This window comes from Budorcas taxicolor, chromosome 10 (genome assembly GCF_023091745.1).
Source record: "Budorcas taxicolor isolate Tak-1 chromosome 10, Takin1.1, whole genome shotgun sequence".
Taxonomy (NCBI): domain Eukaryota; kingdom Metazoa; phylum Chordata; class Mammalia; order Artiodactyla; family Bovidae; genus Budorcas; species Budorcas taxicolor.
Window position 1 is genome coordinate 84038011 of NC_068919.1, and position 24533 is coordinate 84062543.

Sequence of the window (24533 nt, forward strand, 5' to 3'; positions counted from 1 at the left end):
CCTGCAACCTCAGATGAGTTTACCCACTTCTGGACCTGCCCAAACAGGCTTGCTGTAGACAGAGGCAGCTGGTGCCTGAGTCAAGGATATACTTCTCAGGGGCTGGACAAAGTCTTGGCAGCCTGCAACCAGCCTGCCCTACCAGGGTCTGGAACTCTACCCTGAGACCAGATTTCTAAAAGACCTGGGAAGAAGCCTTCGCTCATCCCAAACCTACCAACTGCTTATGTGCGAGACATCTGCTTGAGGCACTTCATTTTAAAAATTTTACTAGGCTCTTTATGCTTGAGAGCTACTTAATTAGTGCAATCCTAGGTTATAAAAACTATCACTTTCTGTTTTACAGAAGAGAAAACTGAGGCACAGAGAGAGAAATGGTTTATTTGCCCACTCTCACCAACAGCAGGGAGGGCTGGGGTGGGGTCTCAAAGCCTGAGTGCTGGACCTTTGGTGGATGGCATTCCCCAACCTGCTGCTTACCCTTGACTATGACGGGAAACCTCAGGACCAGAGACACCTTCAAGTAGTGTGGGCAAATTCTCAAGAGTTTCCAGTTACTCCTGTTGCTATAAACAGAAGTCTCAGTAACCCCAAAGTGTGAGGACAAATAAGATGAGTGCCCTTCAGAGGACACTTTAAAGGTACCAGATTCACTTATGCATATTAGTAACTCTTCCTGACAACTCTATTAGTGGTGGGCATCCCCATCTTACAGATGAGAAAACTGAGGCTTGTGAGATCAAATCACTTGTTCTGGACAGCATAACTGTTAAGTGTCAGAGCTAAAAGTCTAACCCAGACTTATCTAGCTATAAGGCATAAATTATGTCATGATTGCTCCCTCACACACTATTATTGCCTGCTGTATGGGCTCTGACATTGACCCAAGGACCTCAGAAAAAGAAGGCAATGTGGAATCAGCCTGGTGCCCAACAGTGTGGCTTGCCTGGGGTCTCAAGAGGATGCCCCCAGCCCTCAGAGGACCAGATACCCTCCAGAGGCCTCTGAAGCAACCCCCACCCATTGCTGGCTGGGTGCACCCTTGGGTGAACAGGTCAGGTAGCAGTGAGGGGTTGAGGCTCCAGGAGGAAACCATGGTGAGGGCGACCAACTGGAAGCAGGAATATGGTAGCTCCAGAGGTTTTGATTTGCAATTTTCATTTTGCAAGGAATGGGGATTTTTTTTTTTCCAAAAAGCACTGGACTTCCTTGAATTTTAGACCTTTCACAAATATTTTTTTAGGACAAAAAAGAAGAAAAAAAAACCCCACAAAATGCCTGTCACAGCTACTCACTTCCACAATGAATCACGGACACAAAACCACAGCTATGTGGCTAACAAAGAAACTATGTGTTTTCACATCTCGTTATTGGAAATCATTTAGCAATCCTCACTATGTCATCTGCAGACAGACAGACGGATGCACAGACACACCCCTCTGAGTCCTAAGTCTTCAGTCGTACAACCACGGTCATCGGATGACTTTGCATTTCACCCATTTTCCCTTTCTAATCCTTTTCTGGGAAATTGCCCTCCAAGGCTTAAATCTTCCTCCTTAGCTGCTCTCCAGAGGTGGGGTGTGGTGTGTGTGTGTGTATGCATGCGCACGCACCTGTGTGCATGCCAGTGATTGGAGGGGGAAGGCTAAGACACCGATTCAGTTAATTCCACAAGTGGAAACAAGTATACATTTTCAGAGTCCCTTTTTTATTGCTGTTATCGTAATAGCGCTGTACTTTGGTAAAGTGATTTCCACCTGGGTAGCTTACAGTGCCTTTTCTGACAGTGGCAAATTAATTAACTGATGGCAGATTTACAGATTGCATAACTGGAAAAACTACTGGACCCATAAATCAGAAACTTCCTCTGCGTCCCGGACAAGAGGTGAAATCTGATATATATTTGAAAACTTGAGCTCAAAAGGAGAATTCACAGAGCCTGAAAAATCTCCATTATGATTTTTGAGGCATGTTCTCTCTGTACAGCTTTCCACCCACTCCCCGTCTCTCCCTCTCTCTCTCTCTCTCTCTCTCTCACACACACACACACCCACATCAGAGGGCAACGTTCTCTGAGCAGCCACAGTTCCGTACAAAGCAACCGGATGGGAAGGACATTCCCCTGGGGCATGTGAAAAACAGCACTGACTGTCTTCCAGTTCCCTTCTGGCTTCATCCCTCCCTAACCTTTCCTTTCAAACAAAAATCCTAGAGGACTTTGGTCAGTTAAATGCTATGAGTACAGCCACAAGCTTGAAATGTTTGTTGTTACTACTTTTTTAAGTCAGATGCTGGAAACTGCATATATTAAAACGTTTTAATGGCCCCAACAATCTCCTCCAGGCTCTCTCGCCAGCTTTCTGGAATTTTCTGAAAAAACACAAAATGCCTTGCCAAGCCCAGTCCTCAGCAGCTCCCACACCAAGCTGGCTGCTTTGCGCTTGCCTGAGTTCACCTGCTCTTGAGTTATTTAGCAAAATGGCCATGAGCACGAGATCCAGTCTTGATCAGAGTGGGGCTGGAGTGCCCCTTCCTGTCAGTTCTTCCTTGTGGAGTAACCTTCTCATAGGATCATTGTGAGCATGGGCTAAGGGGCTGGGTATCTCCCACTTGCCCCTGTGGACTTCTCTCCACCCCACTCTGGGCTGTAGGAGGCTCCTCCTATAGGAGGCTTCTATAGGAGGGCTCTGTCTTCCAGTCTTGCTCATGGGACCCCAGCAAGAGGGCAGAGGGAGTGGAGGTATTGACCCTCTAGTTCCCTCCTGATGGACCACTGTGGGTGGGGGCTGCGGGGTAGGGGCTCTATTCCTCTGCCAGAGGCCTGTTGTGGTCCTCACCTGTGGCTACTCAGTGACCTCTGACCCCTTGCCCCTTAGACCTGCAGGGCTCAGGGCTTCCCTATACTCTGCTTCCCTTGTTGTTTCCTCTGACCTGTTCCTGCCTTTGCAAACAGACCCTTTATCAAACTGCCCCCTTGGAGTGTGCCATCTGTTTCCTGCTGGAACCCTGACTGTTACAGACGAGAGTCTCAGCTCTCATGTATGGAGCAGTTAGTTATTGACTCAGCACTTTATCCACTTCGACTCATGGAGGTGAAGAGATTCGCACAACATCAAATGGCTAGTGAGCAACAGAATCAGATGATATGAGGTCTGACTCAGGACCCGTGCTCTTAACCTCTGTGCCGTATGGGTGTTAATTGAAGTGGTGCCTGTAGAGTGCTTTGCATGGTAGGGCTGGCTGACTCAATAAGGCTCCGTCAATGGTAGGTTAAAATAGCAACCATGCCACGCTCAGAAAACCCACAGTCCTAAATTCTCCTCCAGCATAACACTAGCCCAACCCTAACCACAGAACGAAGGTTGAAACCGCATTCTAATACCACACAAAAGACTTACTCTGATCCAACCTAACCACCACCCCATCATGAGCTAGAACATCACCTCGACCACAACCTTCCTGTCAATTTCCTCCTTGGGGTGTTTCCTCCTTGGGGCGTATCCTCCTCAGTGGGTCATTGTGAGGATTGGTTAAGGTGCTGGAGATCTTGCCCCTGGGGACCACTCTCCACCCCACTCAACTGGAACCCTAACATTCCTCACTGTACCCACAAAGCTAGATACCCACTCAGGGTGAGGCTAGGATGAGGGCTGTGGGGAGCACTGGGGAGCCTCCCTGCCCCTCTGTGCCTGGGAGCTCGCCTGAGACGGGTGCACCTCGCACCCCATCCAGCTGTACTCCCCTCGCTGGGCTCAACAAAAACATTTGTGCAGCATCCACTTCCCGCGTGTCACTGAGCTGGTGACTTTGGTGTGGCGAGAACCCAGAGAGGCAGGTAGCTCACCTACACAGTGCCTGGAGCAGAGCAGGGGCCAGTAGATCCTGTTGGTGGTGATGATGAAAGGAGAATTAGAGGAGGAAGGTGCTTTCTCCATCACTTGGCTGCAGGCTCTGGGACAAATAGGAGGTAAACAGCTCCTATCTCAGAGATCTGCAGAGAGCTGGGGCCAGGGCTGGGCCAGGAGGGAGACTCTTTCTGGAACCCAACCTAGGGAAGGTCCTGATAATCCTCGACTCTGGGATAATCCTAGAAAAGGGGGTCAGGCAGCCTTCATCAGAGATTTCGGGGCCCCCTTATGTCAGATGTCCGCCTTCAAGCTTCAGTATGAGAGGGAGGAAGAGAAGTGTGCAGGAAGCAGAAACCATTTTCCTTTAATCCACCCACTTGCTCTGGGTGGAAATGAATAGGTATTAGAAGGCCCCGGGCCCCCTTCTTCTTTGAGCACTCAGAGGCTGGAGCCTGGCCTCTTCATCGACCCACAAGTGTCTGCCCTGGGCCCAGCATGATGGAAGGAACAGGCATGCAGGCTCTGCTGCTTGGAGAGAAGGCACACCAGCCCCCCCTTGGCCTAGAGCGAAAGCCTTGCAAGACTGTCCACCTGGAGCCTGTGTCCTTTTGTTTTCATGCATAGGTACCCTAACGCCAGCCATGGACCTCAACTCCGTGGCCCTCGGGTATTTGTGTGGGTTGGGGAGGTGCATGTCTGGACCCCACAAAGTCTAAAGGTCCACCTCCCTTTTGCAGAGGTATAGGAGTGGCCTTGGCAGCCAAACCCAGCTGGAGAGGACTGCCTTGAAGCAACACTCTTTATGGGGGAAATGGGAGTCACTTTCCTCCTGGGAAGAAGCCAGGTCCTGGGTCACCACATACAGTTGCACAGGCTGTGCACTGCACAATTCTTGGAGTTCCTGTCATAGAGACTATGATGTGACAGACATCTGGGGTGTGACTAGGGGCTGGAAGATCCAGCACACACAGCCCGGCCCCCTCCTCTCTGCAGTGGAAACAGAGCGCTTCAGACCCACCCTGTTACTCCAGGCAGTTTCTGCCTGGCAGGGATAGGTGGGGCTGGCAGGGGTTGAGTGCCAAAGGACCGTGCAGAAACCTTAATGTGGCCCATGTTTCCAGAACCCTCTGCAAACAGCAGGGATGGGGGGGACAGGGAGGTGAAGGAAGCTTTCAGCTGAGACACAGGTCTCTTCTACTTTCTTCAAAAAGCAGCAGCAGGGCTTCTGTGACTTCAGACTTGGGAAAATAAAACCCTTTCCATTTGTTCTGGCTGGAGGCCCACGAGTGAGCGTCTCCCACAGACTCCCCTCTGAGCCCTCCCTCTTCCAAACCTGCAGCCCCAGGGAAGAGCATTCATGGGAATCTTCTAAGGCCTAACAGATAGAAGGAACCGGGAGGAGACCCTTTTACAGCTGCCGCAGCACCCACCAGACTCCTGGCACTCCTAAGGGTCTGCTAAGCCCTACTCTGTCTGCGCTCCAGCCACCCTTAGGAGAGAAACATTGCTCTCCATTTGCCTGGCTCCAGACCCCCAAGGCCAAGGGGCACAGGGTGAGCAGGTACCACCTGCTGGGAGGACTGAGAGAGCCCCTTTCTGATCAACAACGTGCCGGAGGATGGGCTGAGGGTCAACTCAGAAGGGAAGAGACCTGAGACCAACTTTCTTGGCTCCAGGCAGCAGCAGAAGATACATGGTGATAGAGATGTTCATTCAGTAGATATTATTTGTTTGTTGAGTGCTTATTGTATGCCAGGTACTGTTCCAGGAGCTGGGGGTATGCCACTGAACAAAACAGCTCGCACTATACTTGGGGAAAAACAGACAATACACAATAAACATAACAAGTAAATTATATGTTCTGTTAGAAAGTGGAAAATGGAAAGTAATGTGGAAGTTAAAAAGTGAACCACAGGAGGGGACGCTCACGTTGGGGGGTTACAATATTAAATAGTAAGAAAATAGGAGATATCTCCCTTCTGGGAAAGAGCCAGGCTCAGGGTCACCATACACAGTGGCACAGGTTGTGCCCTGCACAACTGTGGGGTAGCTGGCACAGAGGCCATAATGTGAAGCACATCCCCAAGTGCTGTGGCCAGTGGCTTCGGCTAATTTTAAAAGGTTAAAACTTTACAAAGGTAGTCAGGGAGGCCTGCTTCTGAATGTGACTCAGGCATGTATAGGAAGCATAAGTAAATAACCCAGCCCACTGCCAGGACTGCTAAATAACAGCAGTAATCAGTAAATTTGCAAGGCACATTACAGTTCACAAATCCATCTTTCACCCACATTATTTTAGTTAATCCTCGCAACCTTCCAGAAAGGAAAGAAAGATCCCTCCCACTTTACAAATAGAGACATTGAGGCTCAGTGAAGTTAAGTGGGTTGCCCAAGGTCCGAGACTAGTTAGAGGCTTAGCTTGGAAGTCAAATTGCATACTCTGCTTCTAAATCTTTTCAAAATAGTATAGTCATGATCCTAAGGGTTGGGGAATTCCAGAAAATCCCTAGGGGGTAAGCTTGGGGCTCAGAGTTATAAAAACAAATCAGAAAAAAAAAAAACCACTAAAAAAAGAAAGAAAAGAAAAGGAAGGAAGGAGTTCAACCCCCGGAGGTCCTGAAAACTTGACTCACTCAGGATTGCAGGGCTGAGTCAACAGAGCAGAGAGGCGCCACTTGATGGCCCTGAGGGAGCAGGTGATGCAGGATAAAAGATGCAGGCTGATTAAACCCACTGCAGCCTTGCCAAGGAGGACTGGAGGGTTCCTGTCAGGGAGAGCTAAGATCTGCCCTTAGCAGATGAAAGGCAACGTGTATCCTTGTCACCACCATGAGAGTGGGTAAAGGGGGAATAAGCACATTTCACTATAGGGGATAGAAAATGGCCAAGCTGTTGGCCAGAGTCTGACACCACCAGCTCTTGACCTCAAAGAAAATCCATTTGTTGCTTCTCATTTACAAATATGGAAACTGAGGCTTGGGGAGGACGAAGGGCTTTTCCAAGGTTTCCTAGCATGAGTCCATTTCTCATCAAGTCCTAGGTGTATCGGAGACTAATCTTGGGTCCAGGGGACTGAAATGAAAAGGAGAGAGGACCAACAGGGGATCGTGTTGCCTGCAGGAGGGAGCAGAAGTACGTAGCAGGATGCTGGAGCCCACAGAGGCAGAAGGCAGTAGGAGGGAGGTGGCTGCAGCTGGAGCCAGGCTCGGAGGACCCTGGCAAGCCTTCCGCCTGGCCCAGAGGCAAGATCTCCTGGGTCCCCAGGACAGGACTGCTCCCTAGCTGCCAATCTTTGTCCTTCCTCAGTTTCCCCTTCTGTAAGCCCAGATTGTGGGTTGGAGGAAAAACTCCTTCTGGCAAATGGGGTATCTCACTGATTTGTCATAAACATGGGAAGTAGGCAAGTACGGTAAGAGATTTTTTCTGGACATCCCACTAATCACTCTCTGTGCATTATTCCAAGGAATTCTCACAGCCACCCCAAGAGATGGGCATCACTGTTCCCACTTCGAAGAACTTGAGTTGCAGTGAGGTAAAGCAACTTGCATGACTAGTTTTCGAGGACACTAGGGTTTAAATGCTGCCGGACCCCAAAGCCCAGTGCTTTCCCAGCACAGACACAGCGGGGTTGCCTCCTTGTACCTGCTGCCCTATTCCCAGGGACCTGGTTTGATTCCCAGTCATTGATCTCCTGGGCAAATGCCTTGTTATTCTGTTAGGGAGGATGCCTGGGTCCCCGCTGCGGTGGCTGGGACCACCCCTTGGGGCAGAGTCCCTACAGCCCCTGCAGGAGGCCTGGGGGCGAGGGGAGGCAGCACCTCCTACAGGAAGTCTGCAGGCTTGCTCTCAGCCAAAGCAGGTTAAAGATCACACATCAGGAAGTCCTCGGGGGGCCAGAGTGGAGACATGGGGTTGAAGGATGCCAGGGGTCCTCCTGAGGAGGCGAACTCTACACCTGCCCACCCTGCAGGCAGGCACAGCCACACGTGCCCAGTGGCACAGCCAGGCCTGAGTCAGGAGCTGCCCCAATGCCCCTGCCCTTCCTCCCTCTCCCCACAGACAAGAGCCTCGAGAGGCCCAGCATACCCCTCGAGCCTTGTTAGCAGAACGGGGACTTTGGGAACCCACCGCAGGGTTTGTGAGAAGTGAAGATGACAGGGAGAGAGTCGAGCTGCCCTCAGCCCTGCTGGCTCCACTCTGTTCTAAGCCAGTCGTGTTCAAGGTGCTGGAGACACATTGCAGAGAAAAGAGATAAAACCTCCGTCCTCCTGGGCCTGACATTTTACTGAGGTAAGAAAAAGAATAGTTGGGAAGGGGGTAGGGAATGTTTGAGGGTGTGCAGTTTCAAATCAGAGGAGAAACAGAGACTCAGACAAAGAGAATGAACCTATGGACACCAAGAGGGGAAGGGGGACTGGGATGAACTGGGAGATTGGGAATGACAGCTACACACTGTTGTCGTTTAGTTGCTAAGTCGTGTCCAACTCTTTTGTGCCCCCATGGACTGCAGCCTGCCAGGCTCCTCTGTCCATGGGCTTCTCTAGGCAAGGGTACTAGAGTGGTTTGCCATGCCCTCCTCCAGGGGATCTTTCTGACTCAGGTATCAAACCAGGTCTCCTGCATTGCAGGCAAATTCTTTACCGCTGAGCCACAAGGGAAGCCCCATGTATACACTACTATGTATAAAATCCATAGAAGGAAATGGCAACCCACTCCAGTGTTCTTGCCTGGAGAATCCCAGGGACGGGGGAGCCTGGTGGGCTGCGGTCTACGGGGTCGCACAGAGTCGGACACGACCGAAGTGACTTAGCAGCAGCAGCAGCATGAAATCCTTAACTAATGAGAACCTGCTGCTCAGAGAACTCTACTCAGTGCTCTGTGGTGACCTAAATGGGAAGGAAATCCAAAAAAGAGGGGATATATGTATACATATAGCTGATTCTGACCCCTGAAACCTTTTGATAGAGGATGCGGTGGTTGGATGGCATCATCGACTCAATGGACGTGAACCTGGGCAAACTCCAGGAGATGGTGAGGGACAGGGAGGCCTGGAGAGTTGCAGTCCTTTGGGTCACAAAGAGTCAGACACGATTTGGTGACAGAACGACAACAATAGCTGATTCATTCTGATGTACAGTAGACACCAACACAGCATTGTAAAGCAACTGCACTCCAATAAAAAAAATTTTTAAGTAAAATAAAATCAGGTGAACACGGCCAAGAGTCCCACTGAGAAGGGAAGACTTGGAGTAGAAAGGAAGTGAGCCCTGTGCGTATGTGACTGGGAAGAGGTTTGATGTAGGTTGAAATGGGTGCTCCTCTGGCCCCACAAAAGGTATGTTGAGGTCCTAACTGCCAACCTGTGAATATAACTTTATTTGGCTATGGGGGGGAGTGGTTCCAGATGTCATTAGTTAGGGTTAGATGAGATTCTACTGGATTATGGTGGACCCTAAATCCAGTGACTGGTATTCTTATAAGAATCCCCACCCCCCAACACATACATACAAAATACAGCACGTATTTTGAGAGGCAGAGACTAGGGTGATGCAACTACAAGCCGAGGGGCTTGCAGGACTGCAGGGAGCCGTCAGCTGCTGGTGGAGAGCATGGGACAGATTGTCCTGAGTTTCTAGAAGGAACAACCCTACCAACACTTTAATTTTGGGCTCTTCCCTCCTGAACTGTGAGAGAATACATTTCTGTTGTTTTAAGCCACTCTGTTTGTGGTCCTTATGGCAGCCCTAGGAAAGGAACATGGTGTTCCTTGCGGGGACACCAAGTGCATGGGGGGACAGCAAGTGCAAAGGCCCTGAGGTGGGAGCATCTCTGGCATATTGCAGGGAAAACCCACTGGCCCGTGTGGCAGAAGCAGAGTAAGTGAGTGGTAAGAGCTGATGCTGGAGATGTTTGGGGGCCAGATCACTCACATAGGGCCGCCCTTGTGGCAAGCCCTTGATAAGAGGAGCTGTGACACTGCAGGTGGAGGGTTCCAGCTGGAACGGGCTGCAGTGTGTGGGTGTGGCTGGCCCCCATGGTCTCTGTCCCCTCGTGTTATGCCTTTGAATACATTACATGAAATGGCAAAAGGAAATAGAGTTTGCAGGTGGAATTACAGTTGCTAATTAGCTGACCTTAAAATAGGAGGGAGGTGTCTGGCTTATCCAAGGGGGCCCATGTAATCATATATGCCCTTAAAAGTGGTAGAAGAAGGCAGAGGAGTCAGTGAGAGATTCAGCTGGAGAGGGAGGCAGAGGGGAAGAGTTAAAACATGAAGCGTTCACCCGCTGTTGCTGGCTTTGAAGATAGGAAGGTGGCAACAAGCCAAGGAATGTGGGCGGCTTCTAGATGTGATGGCCCTCAAGTGACAACCAGCAAGGAAGTGAGGACCTTAGTCCTACAACTGCAAGGAAGTGAACTGTGCCAACAAACAACCTGAGTGAGCAAGAAAACAGATTCCCTCCGCACCCGGCCCCCCGCCCCGGAGCCTGTGGGAACTCGGCCCTGCCGACCCCTTGCCGTTAGTCTGGCGAGCCCCGTGTCAGATGGCTGACCTATAGAACTGAAGGATCGCACACGCAGCATTGTTTTAAACATCTACCTTTGCAGGGTGTGCAAAGAGGAGGAGAGGGAGAGATGGGCAGGAACAGTGGAAAGAAGCCTGCCTTCTCAGGGAACAGTCTACTGAGAGCCATCACCTTGGGGCTCAGAGCTCCCCAAACATTTCTCCCCTGGTCCCTCCCATCCTCCTCAACACTGTCCCCCAGGTCCCTTGTTGCTCCAGTGCTGACCAAGCCCACTGAGGATGTCCCCAGGGCCCTGCCTCTAGGTCCTCAGGCCAGACCAAGAAGCAACCCCCGTGGGGGTCCCTCCCATTCTGAGAAATGCTATGATGCCTCCCCTCCCCACTCCCCCATAGGGCTGGTGAGAATGGTCCTGGTGGAGAAGCCAAGCCAGCCAGAAACCACTATTGATGCCACTGCTGGATCACACCACCCCTGAGGCTGGGGCTGGGCTCTGGTTTCTCCCTAGAGCAGGTCTGCACGTGCACATACACAAGGCATCCCAGTTGTTGGCCTGCTTTTTGCCACTCAAGTCCCCATAGAAAAGAGAACTTGTCCACTGAAGGTTAACACATACTGAACACTAACCCGTGTCTTATAAGTGCTCATACTAGGCACCGTACTAAATGCTCTACTCACATGGTCTCATTTCCTCCCCTTCGCAATCCTATTAGGAGGAGATACTGACTCAGAGAGGTTGGGATATTTGTCTGATGTCACACAAAGTGTTAGTCACTCAGTCGTGTCTGACTCTTTGTGAGCCCACGGTCTGTCCGTGGGGATTCTCTGGGCAAGAATACTGGAGTGAGTTGCTGTGTCTGTCTCCAGGGGATCTTCCCCACCCAGGGATCAAACCCTGGTCTCCTGCATTGCAGGCAGCTCCTTTACCACCTGAGCTACCAGGGCGTCCCAGGTGGCTCAGTGGGTAAAAAACCTGCCTGCAGTGTAGGAAATGCTGGAGATATAGGTTTGATCCCTGGGTGGGGAAGATCCCCTGGAGAAGGGCATGGCAACTCTAGCATTCTTGCCTGGAGAATCCCATGGACAGAGGAGCCTGGCAGGCTACAGCCCATAGGTCGCAAAGAGTTGGACACAACGGAGTGACTGAGCACAGCAGATGTCACACAGCTAGCTGGTAAATCCAGAACTGGACTCCAGGAGTCTCTGAATCCAAAGTACAGTCTTAGACCCTCACGCATCAAGGTGGGAGGGGGTCCATGGACCAACAGCATTAGCATCACTTGAGATCATAATAGAGAGGCTGACCCCAGACCTGCCAAATCAGAGGCTGCATGTTAACAAGTTAGCATGAGTCACATGCCACTGCAGGCTGAGAAGCACGGGTGTGAAGCACTGTTTTACAGGCCTGCTCGTCCTAGGTTGTCATAACCACCTCCTTCCCCAGGTCTCATGAGGCTCTTTCCCAGCTGCCTGGCTCCTGCTCTCCAGGTGGGGCAGGCTCTCTGCCCAGCCTGGGGAAGAAGTCTGAACCTGAGTCTCAGAGGGAGTCTCCGGGCCTCTGCAGCCAGCCCAGGCTGCAGCTGGACAACATCAGTCCACGTCTGGCTCTCGTAGGGCATGCTGCCTGCTGCCTGAGTCTCTCCTATGCACCCCCCACCACCACCCCCTCGCATCTTCCTTCTGAGACACGAGTCTCTTGGCCTCTGCCTAGTGCTCTCCTGAAGGTAGCCTCCGGCCGTCACCAGCCCCTGGAGTGTCTCCCCTCCCTGCTCATTTTGCACCCCGCCCTCCTAGAGTGCCCACTGCATTTATGTCACTACCTTTTTCTGGACACCAAAGGCCTGTCCAAGTTGCCATCAGGAGAGAGGCCAGAGGCTGCTTGGGAAAGCTGGCCAGGCTCACAGGAAATGTCTGACACCACCAGGCAAGCAGGACTTGGCCTCCCAAAGCAAAACACAGCTGGGCCGACAGCGGGCCGCTCGGACTTTCCCAGATTTCATGGCACTGAGGCGCCAGGGCAGAGAGAGAGAGACCGTGCTGGCCTGGAGGCTGTAGCTCATTAAAAACATCACAGTAGTCCCTGGCCAGGGAGCCTGTGAAGCTCAGAAAGGACAGCCCTGCTGTGGGGCCGGAGACCTCACCCCAGGCCTTCATCCTCCACTGCCTCCTGCTCACAGGGGACCCTCCCCAGGGACCAAAGCCTCAAAGAGTTCATCCTCCTTCCCTCCCAGCCTCCTCCTCTCCCCAGCATCGCTCCTCATCTGTGTTCTCCTTCAGCTTGTGTTAACTACAGAGTGCCGGGGGCGATGTGAGGCACCATGGACACGTCCATGAAAGAGAACACGGTGGTCTCTGCCCTCGGGGAGCTCCTGGTCCAGGGAGCAAATGAACTGACCATCCTGAGGCCAAGTAAGAAGTGCAGCACCCAGGAGGCGTGGCCCCCTCCCCACGGCAGTGGGGGCGGGGATGCCCTTGGTTCCCGGGCAAGGTGAGGGCTCAGAGCCAAGTGGGCCCTTTGTGAGGTCACTCTTAAGTTGGGACCAAGCGACAGAAAGCCACGCAGATGGAGCGATTTCTGCAAGGCGGAGTTGTGGGGACATCCAGCCTGAGACAGGCACTGACTTCCAGCGCTCAGGCCGCACAGGCTGATCGCAGACACAGGGCACAGACTCCAGGGACATGGGCCAAGCATGTGCTGCAGGAGGTCAGAACTGGGTGGACACGATGGAGGGGGTGCTTTCTGGAGGAAGTGGGACTGGGCTTTGAAAAAGAGGAGCTGGAGAGGCTGGGAAGACGGGACAGGGGATGTCAAGCAGTTCCAACTCAAAGGTCCAAGAGGACAGCATGACCTGCCAAGCAAGCACCAACACGTGGATAAATGCACTATAACATGAACAAATCCCACAAGCCAAAAGAAGCTTCGGGGAGAGGGGCAGGGGGAAGCCCGGCTAGAAGGATTCTGCTTCCACCCTGCTTCCAGGACCAGCCCTGGAGCTGCCACCCCTGGGGCTCCTCCAAGTGCTTTCGCACCAGGCCCGCCCATCTTGGACCCGGAGCTGGGACCCATTAGAACAAGGTTCAGGCCCTGCCCAGCTGGTCACAGCCAGTCCCAGGCGTTTCACCGTGCCCCTCCCTTGTCCACCTGGCCCTTAACTCTGCCTCTCTCTCTGCTCTGGCATCCCAAGGCCTTGGCCAAAGAGTTTGGCTGTTCTGGTTTTGACTTTGATGCTCCCTAGACCTTGACCCAAGTTTACCCTTCTGCTTTTTTCTGCTCCTGGCTGCCCTCGAAAACCACCTGCTCACTTGGGTGGCAAAACACCCCTACCAAGACCCTGGTCTGTCCCCGTTCTCCCCCTTCAGAGTGGCCGGACAACCTCAAGCTCCTTTCGTTTTTCTCCTGAGCTTTCCCTCTGGGGACTTGGCCTCAAGGTCAGCCTCCTCCTGCTGGTTCTGTCAGCCTCCTCCGGGAGGGCAAATCCTTTTTTTCCCTGATTTCAGCAAGACAAGGTTCACACATTTCAGAAAGAACTTCTAAGTAGGAAGCAAATGGAAAAACTAACCTGAAAACCAAAAAGAAAACACAGCCCCCAGAATGGACCAGTTTACCGAAGTTCAGACTTCCTGTCCTGAGCTAGGAAATGTCTGGCCAGGTTGGCTGGCAAGTAGGCCAGGGACTTCTGCCCGAGAACACCCCCTTCCCACTTCTTAGCCTTCTGCCTTCCCCTACATGTTCCTTCAGGCTGCTCCAAGGAGAGAGGCTGTTAGCATTTGTGGTAAGAGAGCTGAAGTGGCTTTTTAAAAACTTTTTCTTTCTTATTATTTTTTTTTTTATTTGGCAGCACAGCATATGACATCTTAGTTTCCCAACCAGGGATCGAACTCATGGCCCCCTGCAGTCAAGCAGAGTCTTAACCACTGGACCACCAGGGAAGTCCTGGAAGGGTTTCTTTTGCTGGCAGAGGAGTCCTTCTCGCATCGCATGGACCACAGGTAAAAAAGAAGGAAGTGGAGGAGAAACATTTATAGACTTTACTCTGTGCCAGGCACCCTTCTAAACACTTTCTTCTTATTAACGAACTTAATCCTTACAATTCCATGGTTATCATCATTGTCGTTGTCCCCACCTTACTGATGAGGAATCAGAGAGGTAAGTAACTTGCCCAAGGTCACCCACCTAGGAAGTGGCAACCAGGATTTGAAAGCAGAGAGCCTGGGTCCAGGCACATGCCCTCCTCGTCTTTCTCCCAGGACCTGGAAGGTAGCAGCTCCCCTCCCACCTCCACCATGCAGTCCAGTCTGCCAGAGCCTGTGACAACCCCAAAACCTGCAGACCTGTTTGTCACCCTTCCGGTGGGGCTGGGGGAGGGGAGGAGAGTCCCTCCGGCCTTCTCCACCAAGGTCTTCACCAAACAGGCTGAAGGCAGAAGCCCCCCCAGAGAGGCTGCACACCCCCCTCCCCCAAAGAAGGGAGGGCCCACTGAGGAAGGGGACTTACCTGGCCCGCTGCAGCTGTGGCGCTGGGGGCCGCGCTCTGGCCGTGGTGCTTTCTCTGGCCACACTGCTCCTGCGCAGGCTGGGGGGTCCCTCGGCCGAGCGTCGGGGTGCTGGCCTGGAGTTCTGGGGGTCGAATTCCTCCTCCGGAATGACCTCTTCGCAGCGGGCTCCGCGGAAGCCTGAGCGGCACACGCAGAGCTGGGGCCGGCTGCAGGAGCCCCGGTTCTGGCAGGGTGGCTGGCACACGGCTGCAGAGACAGGCAGAGGGTGAGGGCCGCCCGGCTGTGTTCAGACCGCCTGTCAAAGACTGCGTGACCGGCCGCACCCCCGACACCGTGCTCTGCACACGCGTAGTGCTCCCTGTGTGGGGTCTGTCCAGCTGGGGACTGGCCTGCGGGCATGGTTTCCTCATCTCTTCTCTCGGCCTCTGTGTGTGCTGTGTCCCCTCCGCGGGGCTCTCTCCCATTCCTCTCCACTAAGTCCTGCTGTTCCCTCAAGGCCCCCCTGCCCCCCATCCCAGATGACCTGCCTCCAGGTACTGCTCCCTCCTCTGAACCACGGTGCACAGCACTCATGCCCGATGGGCCACTGTCAGTCTGTCCGTCTGGGCTCATGCTCAGCTATGTCCAGCTCTTTGCGACCCTTTGGGCAGTAGCCTGTCAGGGTTGCCATTTCCTCCTCCAGGGGATCTTCCCGGCCCAGGGATCGAGCCCACATCTCCTGTGTCTCCTGCAGTGCAGGCGAATTCTTTACCCACTGAACCATCAGGGAAGCCCCGCCCACCATGCGTGATAGATTCTTTATGGATGTGTCTCAACTCCAGTTGGAGAAGGAAATGGGAACCCACTCCAGTGTTCTTGCCTGGAGAACCCCAGGGACGGGGAAGCCTAGTGGGCTGCCATCTATGGGGTCGCACAGAGTTGGACATGATTGAAGTGACTTAGCAGGAGCAGCAGCAAATCCCTAAATAATATGACCATTACTCCCAGGTGCAGTGACTGTCCCTTACACCTCTTTTCCTCCTTAACTCCTAGCATATGTTTCATTACAACACAATTGATATTATTTTTATTACAGTGTGTGTGCATGCTCAGTCGGTTCAGTCATGTCTGACTCTCTGTGAGCCCATGGACTGTAGTCCCCCACGCTCCTTTGTCCATGAGACTCTCCAGGCAAGAGTGGGTTGCTGTGCCCTCCTCCAGGGAATCTCCCCAAGCCAGGGATCGAACCTATAATTCCTGCATCTCCTTCATTGCAGGCAGATTCTTTACCCCCTGAGCCACCTGGGAAGCTCTTTAATTACGGCAGCTACTTGGGGTCACACAAAGTCAGACACGACTGAAGCGACTTAGCAGCAGCAGCAGTATCTATTCAATGCTTACAACATGCCAGGCACTGTGCTTTGCATACACTGTCTCTGCTGCTGCTAAGTTGCTTCAATCGTGCCCAACTCCGTGTGACCCCACAGACGACAGCCCACCAGGCTCCCCTGTCCCTGGGATTCTCCAGGCAAGAACACTGGAGTGGGTTGCCATTTCCTTCTCCAATGCATGAAAGTGAAAAGTGAAAGTGAAGTCACTCAGTCGTGTCTGACTCTGTGCAACCCCATGGACTGCAGCCCACCAGGCTCCTCCATCCATGGGATTTTCCAGGCAAGAGTACTGGAGTGGGTTTCCATTGCCTTCTCCAATACACTCTCTCATTTAAGCCTGAAACAATCCTATACAGCAAGTGGGACTGTGATTCTCATTTTACAAATAATGCCTCTGAAGCTCAGAGAGATTAAAAGACGTGCAGAGGTCACCCAGCCAGGCTGTATTGGATGGAGGAGCCAGGTGCGTTTGACTGAAAAGCCCAGGCTCCCTGCACCCCCACTGCCTCCCAGCAGAGCTGACCCACCTCTGAACCTTGGCCCTGAGCTGATGATAAAACAACAAAAAGGATTTGTTGGCCTTAAGTCAGCTACTGAATGCACCCTTGGGAGCCCTGGCCCGGGACACTGCATCCCAGGTCAGCTCTGGTGGTAGAGACCTCAGACTACCAGAGACATCCCTCTCCAAAGCCCACACAGTCAGTCTGAGATAGAGGGAGGATGTTTACCAGTCTCATGCGTTCACTCAGTGAACATTCACCGAGCACTCACTAGGTGTGAGGCCAGTGGTAAAGCGGCTCCCTCTCTCAGGGAGTGTCCTGTCTCATGTGGAAGCCAGGGCATAGGGCATGTGATAAGTGTTGACCAGAGCCTCTAACCCAGTCTGAGGCAAGGAGTGAAAGTCAGGGAAGGCTTCCTGGAGGTGGTGACGCTGACCAGAGGCACAAAGGGTGAATAGACTGGGCATAGTGTAAGCCAAGGGCAGCTTGCCTACTCAGGAGCAAGTAAGGGAATATCAGGTCTCACTGCAGGATCCCAAGCATGAGCTAGATCCTAAGGCAAGAGCATTTTCCTCAGTGCCTGGGCATCTGTTCCCGGTAGGCCCCAGACCTCCAGGTAAGCAGTCTGTGCGAGAGAATTGTAACCCTGAGCACGTCTCCAAACACAAACTGCCACCTTACCAGGATTTTGGCCTATCACCTGGCTGCCCCTCCACCTGCCCAAGTGGAGCGAGCCCCAACCTGACCACCCGCCAAGCCCTCATCACCACCACCACCAGAGACACAGGCTGCCTGGTGTCAAACCAGGACCAGCGAACATTGCGGAAGCAGGTTTGCGCAGGACAGGTGTCAGCTCTGGTTTATCTTGGGGATCGAGTAGAAAGGGAGGGCTTGAGTGGTTTCCCATGTGGACCACAGATGCTACATTACTCCTAGCCCCTCAGATCCACCCACACCTCTCTGCTGGCCAAGCCTGGCAGCAGGGAGGGAAAGGTCACACAGCCCTTCCCAGTCTCCGGTTCCATTCCACCTCCGCATGGGTGGTTTTTGCCCTTAAGAGAGCCTTTCGAATCCAGTCTAGCTTCTGTCCTTCCCCTCCTGGGCTGCAAGGATGGCCCGTCCTTGACTTTAACAACAAGATCTTTCACTCTCTAAAAATCCAACACCCCACATCCTGCAGTTTGAGCCTGTGCTTCCCTGTGACTCACCTGTCCCTGGTTCTGCCTCATTCACCAATACATCCACAGACATTTAGTGAGCACCCTCTCTGGGTCAGATCGGGTGCCAGGGATACAAAGACAACGAGACTGCTCTCTGTGTAGAGGAAGCTCGGCCCCATGGTGGTCTCAAAACCACGGAAGCCCCTTGCCACCAGGCAGTTAGATCTTCAGCGAGGACCAGGCTTGGCAAACTTTGGTTGGTGTGATGAACAAACAGCTCACGGTAAGTGGGTAGCTGGGGGAAACTATAAAACTGGCATGTATGTATGCATGGAATATTGTGGTTGATAAAAGTTCTAAAAGGCTTCCAAACCAGCCAGATGTGTTGGCAGAAAAAACCCATTTGGAAAGATAACCTTTCTGGACCAGTCATTTCTGAAACAGCACAGAGGCCAGGTCGGCTAAGAAAGGTCCTCCTGAAACAAGTGCTATGATTGCAGAAGTTGTGAGCCAGGTCTCACCAACTTCATTTGCATCCTTCTCTTCGTTGTCTTCTCAAGTCTCAGCAGGTAGTGATTCCCTCACTACAGTGTTTTGCTCTGAGCTGAGCATCTGCATTATGGGACTGGAGCATAAACTCCTCTCCTCCCTCCTCTCTCCCCCCAAAACCACCCCCAATTGGTCCCAAATGATGGCTCCGAGTGCCTGTCCATGAAGGGGAACAGTCTGAGGTCAGTTTTTACCAACCTGCAATAAAACAATAAAAACAAAACAGTTTCTTGTGTTTCTTATAACGCTATTTTCTTCCCCACTGAAAAAGTGTCTTTCAGATGCAGAGGACAAACATATACATACCAAAAGGGAAAGTGGGCGGCGGGATGAACTGGGAGATTGAGGCTGACATATATACATGATTGATACTATGCATAAAATAAATAAGTAGTAAGAACCTGCTATACAGCTCAGGGAGCTATGTACTCAGCGCTCTGTGGTGACCTAAATGGGAAAGAAATCCAAAAAAGCAGGGAGAGATGTATACGGATAGCTGATTCACTTTGCTGCGCAGCAGAAACTAACATAACACTGTAAAGTAACTACACTCCAATAAAAAAGAAAATTAAGTGTCTTTTATTTTAAGATTATATCTTGCCTCCTTTTCTGGTGTTCAAATGGTCTTTGAAGTGGTTAAAGGTGATGGCAAATGGTGTTTCTAATATCCTCACTTGGCAAAATGAAAAGCTGGCTACTGTACTTCGGTACATAAGATGTTTTTGGATATTTACTGGTGCGTGAAATGTAAAGGTTTGGAACCCTTGGGGGAGGAGGGGGCCATAGTGGTCATGTGCCTTTTGTTTAAAGGAGACCGTGAAAAACATTCCTAAGTCAAACGGGCACAGATTTCAAAACTGAAGTATCTAGTGCTCAGCCGTTGCAGAATCGCCCATGGCAGGGGGGATTGCATAAAGCGAAAAAGGAAATGCCACGGCACCCCCAGAGAGGCAGTTTCATGCGGCATTGTGGGAAGTTTAAGAGAGAAAACTCCCAGCAGGCTGGGCCGTCTTCACGTTTCACGGTTGGATCCTCATTCCTCCCATTTTCCTACAAGAGCAGAGGTCATGCCTTCTACTTGAGAAATCAACCCAGAGCGGGTATATGGCTTTAAAGAGTCTTTGTTGATTATTGGTGACAGGTTATCAAGCATGATGCCACGATGCCCATATCTAGCCATCGAAGACATATCCAGCCCCTCCCTGTCAGGGACCAGCATCCTCAGAACCTGGAGGTGATCCTGCTCCTGGATTCCCATGCCCACTCACCAATGCCAGCCATTAGCCATTCATAATTTAGGCTCCTGAACCCTGGCTTGTCCACATACCTGGCACTCTCTTTCTCACTGAGGATTGGACATGTGGAAAGTTTCAGCTTTGGGAGTTCAGCTCTGTGAAGTTAGCAGGATGCCAAAAGAGAGGGAATAAAAAGAAAACTCCCGAAACTGCTTTGAAAGTAAGAAATAGAAAGTATCGTTCTCTCCACCGTGCCCCCTCCCCCGACTCCTGGCTGCGCCCCCTTCCACCTTCACTCAGATCCAGTACAGTCGAAAAGAGGTTTGCTCAGATTTTCCACACAAAACCCCTCCGTTTGGGAGGAGACCCAATCCAGAATGGGCAGGCTTGGGGCGAGGGAGAGTCTGGAAAGAGCTCCTACCAGGCAGGCTGCTTCTGCCCTCTGCTCAGAGCCTCCGTGAAGAGTGACTTGGTGGCAGAAGGACCTTGGGTTGAGTCAGGAAGATCTGGTTTGACCCCTCGCTCAGCCACACCCCACCTGTGTGTCCTTGGGCACGTCTTATCTCACTGAGATGCCTCAACCTGTGCCTCAGTTGTCCTGTCCATCAAATGGGTCTGACAATTGCTGCCTCAAAGAGCTGTGTGAGCCTCAGCAGAAATCAGGGACGTGGACGTGCTCTGCACTTTCTGAGGCTGCGCTGTCCCGTGTCTAATGCTGTAGCCATGAGCTGTGCTGTGCTCTGCTTAGTCACGTCTGGCTCTTACGACCCCATGGACTGTAGCCCATCAGGCAAGTCTCCCCCTGGGGATTCTCCGAGCAGGGATACTGGAGTGGATTGCCATACCCTCCTCCAGGGGATCTTCCCAACCCAGGGATCGAAGCTGGGTCTCCTGCATTGCAGGCAGGTTCTTTACCTTCTGAGCCACCAGGGAAGCCTGTAGCCATGAGCAATACAGGGCTACTGACAGTGAAACTGATTAAATAAAATTTAAAATTCAGTTGCACTAGCCATATGTCAAGGGTTCAACAGCTAAAGCAGGCTCATGGCTACCATGTTAGATGGCAGGATACAGAGCATTTCCACAGAAAGTTTCCACAGGAAGTTGTATTGGACAGCATTTTGCAAAGCTTTTAAAAATAAAAAGAAAGCTTTAAAAAAAGAAAAAAAAAAAACCCCACACCCCCAGGGATGGAAGCAAGAGGGCTTCTGGATTTCCCTGCCATGACCTTTTTCCCAGGAAAAGGCAATGACAACGTGGGCCCTGGTTACAGAGATGTAACACGCACTGTGGTGCAGTGGTAGGGCTGCTTCTCAGGTGTTGAACACAGCCGGCCTCCTCCCCACCTCCCACCCTCATCATGTAAGCCTCTTGTCATCAGCTCTCTCTCCTGGGACTTAGAGATGCCTTCTCCCTCCATCAGTTATCCATTAGGTGAGGCACTGACTTCAGGGTGTATGGCTTAAGCCCGCACCCTCCTCCGAGGCCTCCAAGCCTCCCACACGCTGTCTTGTCTGGGAGATAAATCTAGCTTCCAGATTAGACTCTGAGCCCAGCACCCCCACACCTGAGGCTCTTCAGCAGCCCCTCAGATTAAACTGCTGTCTTTCCTAAACTCTGCCTCAGTGGAACTCTAGTACCCGAGTACCCGGTCCCTCCCTCAGGACAGGGCCCTGTCTGTTCCATACCTGGGGGCCTTTGCAGGCAGGACAGTCTCCTACCATCCTCAGGACTGTGCTTCCCTCGCACCCCACCTTAGACCCCTACCTGGAGCCTCAGTTTGCCTTCGGAATTCACTTCACTGGGGGAGGGGTGTAACTATGACCCTGAGCTGTTTCTCGACAGCCTTGACCTCTGGTTCCCAAAGAAAGGGGACCCTGATGTCAGAGCCCCCCACCATCCCCGGGTCCAGGAAACCCCTCACTGGCCTTCATACACTCTCAGAATCCATGGAGGACTCGTCCTCTCCACACTCAAACTCTGCACAGGGGCTGTGTCCCCCCACCCTCAGATCCCGACTTGGCCCCGATCTGCCAGGCTGTGGGAGAAGTCAGGTCCTCAAGGACTCGGCTGCTCCCACCACAGCTGGGCTGGGTCGGCAGCTCAGGAGGGCTGGAAGCAGCCCTGGGGCTCAGGGGCCAGCCAAGCGCCCGGCTCCAAAATAGCAGTTGTGTTCACATAAAAGCCTCTAATGAGAGAAAGATGCCGTTCTTGGCCCCTCGCGCGCGCTCTGCAGACGTCGTCGTCTGGCAGGCCGAGTGGGCCTCTACCGTTTGGCGGTCGGAGGGGAGGAAGGGGAGGTGTGAGTCAGACCTTGGCCCCCAGCCCCTCGGAATGGACCGCCCTGCTAATTGCATTAACAAATGCTGAGATGCTGGGCCAGTTGGGGGGCCAGGGGCTGGGGCAGAGAGCAGCCTCAGTTCCCATCAGCTCCAGCAGGCATGAGGAAGGGACCACTGGGTAGGACTCGGGGGCCTGGGGCTGAGGCCCGGGTTCGCCGCAAACTCCTGCCCTAAAGCAGAAGCTCACCTGTCCACCCACTTCACAGCCTCGAGGGCTCTGTCTAGAGGAGGTAAGGATTTAAAGAGGGCCCCTGGAGATGGGATGGAATCCTGAAGCAGCCCTCCTCGGGGACATGCCCAGGGACCCTGTCTTTTCCAGGGGAGCCACTCTCGGACACGGAGGACAGGTCTGTGGCCGACATGGAGCCTTCCAAACCCTTCTGCAGACACACTAGCTCCATGCCCAGGACCCACGAAGGTCGAGAGGGAAGGAGTACACCATTCTCACTTATAACTCAGCCCAGGCCAGGGCAGACGTGTGGAGGAGAGGGCAGCCTTACAGTCAGAGAGACCTGCATTTGAATTCCAACCTGGTGACCTCAGGCAAGTTTCATCACTTCTGCCAGTATCGTTTTCTCTAGAAAATAGTCATGCATCCAACATTTACTCTTTGCCTAGGACAGTAAACAAGAGTTTACCGTCCTTTTCTTTTCAGAGAGAAAGAGGTCCTTTTCTTCAACAGAGTCTCCAGCTCAGCAAGACTCATAAAACGAGTAAATAAACAAGCAGAGGAAGTGACGTTGGGATATGAAGAAGGATGGAGGAAACAGTAGAGGGGCTGAGATCCAGAAAAACAAGGCTGCTGGGGGCAACTCTCCACAGAGTGGCTGGGGGAGCTGGAAACAGTGACCGGAAGGAGGATGAGGAGGCAGCCACCTACAGAGACGAGAGAAATCTCGTGGAACAGCCTGGAGGTGGCACATCCCAGGAACCCAGACTAGATTCGGGAAGGGAGGGGCTGACACACAAGGCTGGACACACTGCTGCAGGAAGGTTTGACTAGCGATGTGTGAATATCTGGACTTCCCAGGTGGCGCCAGTGGTAAAGAACACGCCTGCCAATGCAGGAGACATAAGAGATGCGGGTTCCATCCCTGGGTCAGGAAGATGCCCTGGAGAAGGAAATGGCAACCCACCCCAGTATTCTCGCCTGGAGAATCCCATGGACAGAGGAGTCTGGCGGACTAGTGTCCATAGGGTCTCGAAGAGTCAGACAAGACTGAAGCGACTTAACACACATGCACATGTGATTATCGAATTTACGAGATGGAACCGGAGGGTAAGGGGGACAGTAGGAGCAGTCAGCCAGCTGCAGCGGTCACCTAGGAGGATGTGCTATTGCCTGGGACCACAGACTGCAGAAGCATTGGTTAGGGGGTGGGGGGTGGGAGAGTGAGAACCAGAGAGGCTCCCAAGAGATTCAGGAAGTGAAGCACACAGGGCTCAGTGAAGGACTGGACAAAAACCTGAGCAAGAGGAAGGTGTCCTAAATGGTCCCCAAGAGGGCAATGTGAGCATTCAGATAGACAGGTTGCCTTTTAACAGGGTGGGTAAGACCTGGTCAGGGACATTGGCTCAGAGGGAGGGAAACCATGAGTTCGCTTTGGTAAAGCTGGGGTGGGGGCTTGTCTGGAGGCATCAAGAGCACCAAGATGTCGAGGAGGCGGCAGGACGAAAGGAGTCTGGAGGTCGGTGGAGAGGTCTGGCTGAAGACGCACATAAATCTGGGCCTCATCAGCCCAGAGACAATGCTCACATCCGTGGGAATGCATTAGAGCACTCCAGGACGGTGCAGTGAAAAAGAAAGGAAGAGGGCCCAGAACTCAGTCCAGTGTTTAGTTGCTGGGCAGAGGAGAAGAAGCAGCCAAGGGACATGGGAGGAGCCGGCAGAGATCAACGTGGTGGCCGCTCGCAGGACGGGGGTGCTGAAGGGTTTAGTGTGGTCCCTGGCACAGAGCGAGTACTGCCACTCTTATTATTGTGTTTTAATTGTCTGGCACAGTGCCTACTGGCACTCAATAAATGGGGGGGGCATTAATGCTGGATTTGCTCCACACGGTCCCCCCTCTCTGGGAGGAGGATTTGGAAGATCTGGAGAAAGTTAAAGGTAGCCCAACATTAAGATGTTGAGTAGGAAAGGCAAAGCCGAGGAAATGAGAAGAGGCAGCTGGGGATGGCAGAAGGAAACTGTCAGGTCACCCAAGTAATTCACCCACTCAGTCCTTTAATACACATGTACCAAGCAGGCACCCCACTGGCATTGACAGGACATAGCCCTGGCTTCAGGACCCCCTGGGGAAATGAAAGTGAAAGTGTTAGTCCCTCAGCCGTGTCCAGCTCTTTGTGATCCAAGGACTGTAACCCACCAGGCTCCTCTGTCCACAGAATTCTGTGTATGTGTGCACGCATGTGTGTACATCCGTGCGTGTGTGTGTGTGCATGTGTGTGTTAGTTGCTCAGTCATGTCTGACTCTGTGACCCCATGGACTGTAACCCATCAGGCTCCTCT

The 24533-nt window shown here is 52.5% G+C and overlaps 1 protein-coding gene across 1 annotated transcript in view; it reads right to left on the bottom strand.

The window, feature by feature from the left end:
- Positions 1-24533, bottom strand: part of LTBP2 (latent transforming growth factor beta binding protein 2) — a 111294-nt gene that overhangs the window by 72887 nt on the left and 13874 nt on the right. Inside the window, exon 3 of the mRNA XM_052647314.1 lies at positions 14868-15114. Coding sequence (XP_052503274.1) covers positions 14868-15114 — 247 coding nt within the window. The remainder of the gene's footprint in view (positions 1-14867; positions 15115-24533) is intronic.